Raw genomic sequence first — 7,876 nt, forward strand, 5'->3', positions numbered from 1 at the left:
GCCTGCGCGTCCGGAGCCTGTGCTCCGCAACGGGAGAGGCCACAACAGTGAGAGGCCCGCGTGCCGCAAAAAAAAAAAAAAAAAATCACGAACACAAGGGAGCAGCCTATTCAGGTGAAATTTACTTGTCCCCATTTTTTAGGGGGGGATCAGGGGAGAAGGACTTCTGAAAAACAGCTAAAAGTACAAAGCAAATGATTAAACCATGACGAAAGGGCAGGAGTTTGAGGAAAGTAGAAGGCATGCTATAGGACTTAGTTTTTATCACAGGGAAAAGAACAGCATTCAAGATAATCATAAATCCCTTCCTTAGGAAGGGAATATTTAATGCTTTTTTTTGTAGTTAAAGAAACATATATTCACATTTTTAAATATCTTATAGGCATAATCCCAATTACAGAAATACAATAAACACAGAGAACACTTGGATGAAACTAGTCAAAATATCTCTAGATCATAAAATTATCATTTTTTCTACATAAAAAATTATTTCAAAAAAAGATTTAGTTTATTTAGAAACCATATTTTAGAGTTTTTTAAAAATCTACCAAAGACCACACTAAGTGCTGGGTTGGATCACTAGCCAGAGCCAGCCTGGGGTAGGAGAGAAGGAAAGATATACACACACCCTACATGCATATATATCTGCAGAGAGAGAGTGTTTTATATTCTTTCCTTCCACAATAAATTTCCCATCTCACTCACAAGGCCCCTTCCATCTTATCCCACCCCACACATTCCTTCCCAACTACCTCAGTGCTACCTCTGTCTACTGTGCTGGCAATTCTGCATCTCCCTAACGTCACTGTGTCCCACATAATGCTTTACCCCCAGTCTCACCAAAAATTCACCACTTCTCTAACATTCCCCAGTGGGCTTATTATACACTATCAGTAAGCTAACAAGCTAATCACGAAAAAGTTTATCACGAATAATTTATTTTATTACCTATAGAATCTTTAAAGTTTGGATGCCTCTTAATTCATACCCAAGAGCTGAGATTGTGGATTGATTTTTATGGCTTGAGATGTTTTAGTTATTTCGTGATTTCAATACTGAGAGAGAGCCTCTAAGTGGTATCTCAACAAACACAGCTGTAGAGTAAGGAACATCATTCTTAGTCTAGCTGTTGCCTGCTGAGCTGTTCCAGCCCTCATGTTACATGTTATGTGACTCTGAAGAACCCTATTTTTCTTTGGTAAAACTCACATTATTCTGTGTATGGCCTTTTGAGATCTTTGGATAAATTAAATTGTGCCAGGTATCCCATTATCCAGTATAAGGCCTAGTCTTTCTAGAAATAGGAGAAAAGAATAAAAGTTTAGGTAACATGGAATAGGATATGAAACAGAGCCATCTCTGGGCTGGTTTAAAGTTAAAATACTTCAGTTTCTTGGAAAGTTGATTGAAGGAAGAAAATACATATTATGCATGTAAATTTATTTAATATATTCTCCTAGCATGAGCTACCCTTTAGACATATGTGCTTCTGTGTAATTCATCAACAAGATTTATTAGACCTCTAACATCATCAGTATTTGATTCAGCCTTACATTTCCAGCAGGAAATGATTTGTCTTCTCAAAGAAAAGGTGCAATCTCTGGGGTTCTTTCAAATATGCTCCATTTTCATACCTAAAGATACTGCTATCAAAGTGAATTTTTTATCAATAGCAGTACAAACTGCCTGGAGGTTATTTGTGGCTTTAATTTGGTGTTTGTTAGCTAAGCTAAAAGGTAAAAGTATTAAACTCACTTTGTTTCTTTTCTGGAATCCTGCTGAACTCCACAAAGAGAGAAATTTTAAAACAATATGGAATAGAAAATTGACCTGCTATGGTATTGTAGAAGAAGCTACCCTAGTTAAAGGCCAAAACATAGAGGATGTGATATTTAAATAAAATAATTCTAAATAAAATATTTTCAGCCATCCAGTTTAAATGCTTTAGATTACCATTACTTTTCAACACACCAAAAACATTAATGAACATTTATGTGAAAGGCATTTCATACAGAGAGGCAAAGCACCTAGCATAAATATTCAACAAATATTTGTGTAGCTCCACAGTGTAATAATAATAAGACATCATGATGAAAAGACCCATTCGTTCAGTATATCTTCAGATGTTCCCAAGTCCTTGGTGGTAACAGTTTTCTCCAAACCCCAAGGTATCACAGATCTGCCTTTCATTGAGATTATATATTCAGATGGACCTTGTATCTCCTTTGGCATGTCACCTCTTTAAAAATCTTACTTTGGCATATACATTATTTTTTTTAAAAAAAAAGACATGAATGTAGAATATATTTCTTTTTTAACTGCCTTGTCTCCATTGTCAGGGGTGCTTGCTTGAAGCAGAAGTGAAAAGTTGTTGGCTGAATTCAGTTGAAACTGGATCTCCTGCCAGTGGACAGTATGACAGTAAAGGGGTATAAAAAGGGTTTATCTATGCTGACAGGCATTGAGAATTTAAAGATGACTCTGAAGGGTCCCCTGACATCTCTGCCATTTAGTTTGTGGCCTAACTGCTCTAGTCCCTTGCCACATGTGGATGCCATTACTAGACCCTAGGACGTCAGAGAGACACTTGAAATGGTTAAAGACAGAAACTAGATACTGTTTTTTTTTCTTTTGTCTCATTTTAACAAACTAAAATTAATTGCAAAATGGAATGCTTGCAAAATCTGAAGTAATATGAAATGCTTGAACTAGTAAGTAAAACCACTAACAGCTAACAATCATATGGCATTAACTATCTGCCATGTACTGTTCTAAGTGCTGTACATGTATTATGTCATTTCATCTTCACAACCATTCTGTAGGACAGGTATTAGTATGGTCCCTATTTTACAGAATCCAAGGCACAGCAGAATAAATAAATGTCTTGAGGTCACCTAAGTAGTGATTGGCAGAGCTAGTATTTGAACCCAAATAGCCTGGCTCCAGAGCTCCTGCTTTTCACCATTATTCCATTCTATTTCTTATACAGTGTGAATATTTTCAACATCAGATGCCTGGAGAAGGTGAAGCAGTATCTCCTTTAGCTGGACCTCTGGTAAACCCATCTGGATTGGAATCGGTGACTGTTGGTTGCATGCATGCATTATTGAGCTTCTGCTCTGGTCTGAGTTGCTCGCTCACTCAGCTGTTTCAGTTGCATTAAACTTAACTGAGGATGTGGGGAATTGTCTCTTTAGAAAGAGCAATGTATCTCTCTTAAAGCTTTGGATGTGGTGATGGAGGTTTCATTGTTCTTCAACAAGACATTAAACATTACATAATCCCAGTAGGGAAAGACCTATTATGGACCACAAAAAAATCCCACCAAAACAGACTGTCAGAAAATATGGAAGAAATTTATTCAATGTCTATTTTATCTTTTAAAGTAAATAAATGGATGGCTAGAAAGTAACTTTGTACCTCACACAATAATAGACCTAAAGCTCCATCAGTATACAGTAGTCTGTTCAGGCAAGAAAAGCTTTGAAATAAGTAGTTCCAATGGAACAGAATTAACCTTGTGATTAACCACTGGTGTGACTTGAAGACTACCAGCTTATCTAAAAAAATGCACCCTAGGACCCATTAATTTCACTCTTGTAAGTGCACTCTTCTTTTGTCTTAAGGCTTTATTTTTTCATGAGTCTCCTTTTAAAATGTAGCTACTCCCGAGAGAGGGCACAGCTTTGCCTTTATCAGCCTACACCTGATACTGTTCATCACTTTGGCAGGGTTATATGACAGGCAGCTGCAAGGAAGAATAGCCCACGGGATCAGGCAGAAGAGTGAAGGAGAAAAGGTGCAGAGAAGGGTCAGAGACAAACCCCATTACCTCACAGATTTTCCCATGTCTGGTCCGCCTTGGAAATTTGATGAGTACTGTATTCAACCTAGAAAAAAAATAAGGCTTTTGAAAGCCTTTACAAAGAATGTCTTGTTTAACAGTGATCCCACCATTCTTCTGGTTGCTTGAGCTTAAAATCTTAAATTCTAAGGCATAGAAAGTTGTTCACTACTTTCTTTCCACTCCCTGAACCTAGTCAGTTATCAAGTTGCATCACATTTCTCTTTGCATGGTCTCTTCTGTTTACCCCTTCCTTTGAATTCCAGCTTTTAACATCATAGCTCAGACCCTTGTCACTTGCGTAAATTACTAAGTGAAAGGTTGCTCAGGGTGACCATGGATCCTAAATTCCCCTGAGATGTATAATTCCCAAATAAAGTTAGGCAGGCCCCTGAATGGCCTCCTATTCATAAGCATTGTTTCTTTCACCTCAACTGTAAATTCAGGGCCACTTCCTAGTGAAAGGAACTTTCATGAAGGAAGGACAGGAAAAAATGCTGAATGGGGTCGGGGACCCAGGAGGTTGGGGGAGCAACAATAAGATTTGGAGAGCTCCACCGTCAGGTACAGAGGAGAAAGGAAGAGAGCAGGAAGTTCCAAGTACTACTGAGCAAGGAACTCAGAAATATGATGATGCCGACTTTTAAGGTTCTGGATCCTCTATGAGCCTTGTCATTGCCCTTTTTATTTCCCTAAAAAATATACCTAGAAGAAGACCCTGCATGCTCAATTTTGGAGATGCAAGAGAAAGGGGAAAAAAGCAAGTTACTGATCAGTGTTTAGAAGGTTGCCATTTAGGTAAATCCATATGCATAATATCTGCCTATATATGTAGAAACCATCTCTGCAAGGATACCCCAAGAGCTGGAAACTGGGCTCCAGGGAGGAAAACCAAGGCTAAGAGGTAGGAAAGTAGGGAGACTCATTTTTTACTCTGTATTGAATGTTGTAATGTGGACAAAATATATTTTCAAAATTAATAATAAAGTAGGGAGAAAACAGTATAGAAGTACATGCTCCTCCACAAGCTGCTCTATGTGGAGTGAGAACTGCAAAATGAAAGACAGATAAATCCCCCAGGGAACCATGAGAAGAAAGAATAGGGTGCATGGGAAACCTATGATTTAAGATTAATCCAAAACTGGGAGGTTAAGAACAGAAGACCTGGCTCTTTCCAAAAAATATGTAAAAATCTCCCTCCAGTTAATTATGGAAATGACAACCTGACCACAACTTTCCTGAAACATACTATTCCCCACATCATGTTGCTGCTTAAACACCTTCAGTGGTTTTTGGGCTTCTGAAGGTTTCAATGGTCCCAAATTACAAGTTTTTTTCTCATTCCCATAGATGATTCTAATGTACAGGCAGAGTTGCGAATCATTGCCCTAATATTTCCTTTTTTTTTTTTTTTTTTTGTGGTATACGGGCCTCCCTCTGTTGTGGCCTCTCCCGTTGCGGAGCACAGGCTCCAGACGCGCAGGCTCAGCGGCCATGGCCCACGGGCCCAGCCGCTCCGCGGCACGTGGGATCCTCCCAGACCGGGGCGCGAACCCAGTTCCCCTGCATCGGCAGGCGGACGCGCAACCACTGCGTCACCAGGGAAGCCCCCATTGCCCTAATAAAAGCAACCTAAAGGTCAGAAGTCAGTAGATGATGTGAAGGAGAACACTGTTTTAGGGCTTAGCATGTGGGAGAAGATGCAGGCCCTTCAAGTTCAGTTCAGCCTCAGACTTCTGCAGACGCATCTGGCAGTGGATTTGTGGGGAAAGTTCCTGTGGAGAAGGACTAGAACAGCACATTGACAACCAATAGCATCCTTGTGAAACCCAGATTGGATTCTGAAAACAAATTCCAAATAAAGTTTAAAAAAAAAAGATAGATATATAGGATCAGGCTTAAGTCTAGCATGAAAATGTATAAATCTAATGCATGGTAGATGCATACCACTTCCCCAAACTATTTTTAATATATTCCTGGACAAAAGGTGAGTAAAACAGGCCCAGAGTCTAATCAAAAGCTTGTTGATGAGAGAGACGTCCATTCTCCGGAATCTACCTGATGGAACAGCCGCAGTAAATGGCCAAGAAGAGAGTTCATGTTGGCTTTGCCATTGCCTGGTAATGTGACATTGGACATCACTCCGATTCTCTTGGCCCTAGTGTCTCCATCTGTACTGTGAGGGGAGATGTTCTGTGGCATCTCTGCTCTCCGTGATTCTGTGAGGGAGCACACTACTTCCTCATGCTGGTTACGACTGTAGGATCTGGGCACACTGCCGGCCTTTGCACCCCACCTTGCCACTCACCTGCTGAGTGTGTGACCTTGGGCAAGTTTCTTAACCTCTCTAAACTTCAGTTTCCTCATCTGTAAAAATGAGATAATAATAGTACCTATTTCATAGTGATGTTGTGAGGATTTAATGAGAAATGCACATAAAACACTTAGCACAGTGCCTGGTAATAAAGAAATAATGACTTGTTATTCTAGGTATAGAATCAGAAGGCACCATCCAGTAAGATAGAGACCAGCCAGGCCCATCCCTTGTGTTAGAGATGAGGAAACTGGCTCAGAGAGGCTGACTTGCTCAAGGTCATCTATTTCACCTTGCGTGCTTGGGGATTGGGACATTAGGGTGAGTCCTGGCAGTGCTGTTTAGCCACCAAGACTCCATCAGGGGTGTGCAGAGTAGTCTTTGAATGTGGCAAAATTAAGGAACATAGAGGGTACAGTCTGCACCAGGTTTAAAATAAGCATAATTACTAACTGGGAGCAACAGAGAAAAACTTTATTAAAGGTACTTTTTAGGTAGACACCACACAATACCTTGTAGTGAAAGGATTAAAAAGGAAAAAATACTTCAAATACAAAAGGCATACTCTGCCACTTAACCTGAGATAAAGTTCCAGATATTTACTTTAAATCCTACCCTCTTTTATAGGGTACACAAGACAATTTCCCCCTTTGGTCTTAAATTAGCAATTAGTAGTTAGGACTGGTTCCACCATAAAACTTCCTTGCTGCCCACTCTCCAGGGGCAGATATAGCTCACTGAAATCTTTCAAGCCAACTGGAGAGAACAGGAAACATAGACCTGGACCCGCCCTCCTCCCCATTTGTCCATTGCCTGCTGTTTGACCTTAGCCAAGTCACCCAACTTGACTTGAACTAGGTGGTCTCTAAGGCCTCTTCCAGCTAAGAGCAGAGACTCTGCAGGTCATGAAGAGCATGGATGCTGAGATCAGAACCTCAGGTTGAATCCTGGCTCCATATCTCACTAGCTCTGTAACCTTGGACATGTCCTTTAGCCTTGCTTGCTATGGTTTCCTCATCTGTGAAACGAGACTACTAACAATACCACGTCACCAGGTTGCTTTGAGGAGTAAACAAGTGAATGTCAAGTGTGTGGCCTGTAGTTAATGCCCAATACATGGTGGCTACTATTAAAACTTATGTAATTCTGTAATGATATGGAGGAATTTTTTTAGCAACTAGAAGAGGGATTCCTCTGGGAGAGGCACATATATTGGGAGGATGTCTTGGTGAGCAAGGTTAGGGCAGGTGAGCCCACAGGACACACGGTGGGAGGAACAGTTGGTGTTTACTCTTGGAGGAGGAGGGTTTATATCTCCTTTGAGGCGAGGAGTCTCGTGTAGCTCCAAAATCCTATTGTTCTAATTCTATCCAGGCTCCTCTGTTAGCTAGATTTCTGAAATCCATTTTATATCAGAGACATAGGAGAGCACCATGTTTTGACCCCAGATGTGTTTAATTCTCCAACAGAATGACTTACTTTACGGCCTGCTTTGTTTCAGGAGCCAGATCATTTAGCAACAAAATCAAAAGTAGTTTAAAAACCATTGAACCGGCTTCCCTGGTGGCGCAGCGGTTGCGCATCCGCCTGCCGATGCAGGGGAACCGGGTTCGCGCCCCGGTCTGGGAGGATCCCACATGCCGCGTAGCGGCTGGGCCCGTGGGCCATGGCCGCTGGGCCTGCGCGTCCGGAGCCTGTGCTCCGCAACGGGAGAGGCC

At 41.0% G+C, this 7,876-nt stretch overlaps 1 protein-coding gene across 6 annotated transcripts in view; it reads left to right on the plus strand.

The window, feature by feature from the left end:
- WASF1 (WASP family member 1) overlaps positions 1-7,876 on the plus strand; it is a 296,489-nt gene that overhangs the window by 139,154 nt on the left and 149,459 nt on the right. For all 6 annotated transcript variants that reach the window (XM_028494551.2, XM_028494555.2, XM_028494554.2 and 3 more), the window contains one exon: positions 2,990-3,055. In XM_028494551.2, the coding sequence (XP_028350352.1) occupies positions 2,990-3,044 (55 nt within the window). In that variant the 3' untranslated portion in view covers positions 3,045-3,055. The remainder of the gene's footprint in view (positions 1-2,989; positions 3,056-7,876) is intronic.

The sequence above is a fragment of the Physeter macrocephalus genome, chromosome 10 (genome assembly GCF_002837175.3).
Source record: "Physeter macrocephalus isolate SW-GA chromosome 10, ASM283717v5, whole genome shotgun sequence".
Taxonomy (NCBI): Eukaryota; Metazoa; Chordata; class Mammalia; order Artiodactyla; family Physeteridae; genus Physeter; species Physeter macrocephalus.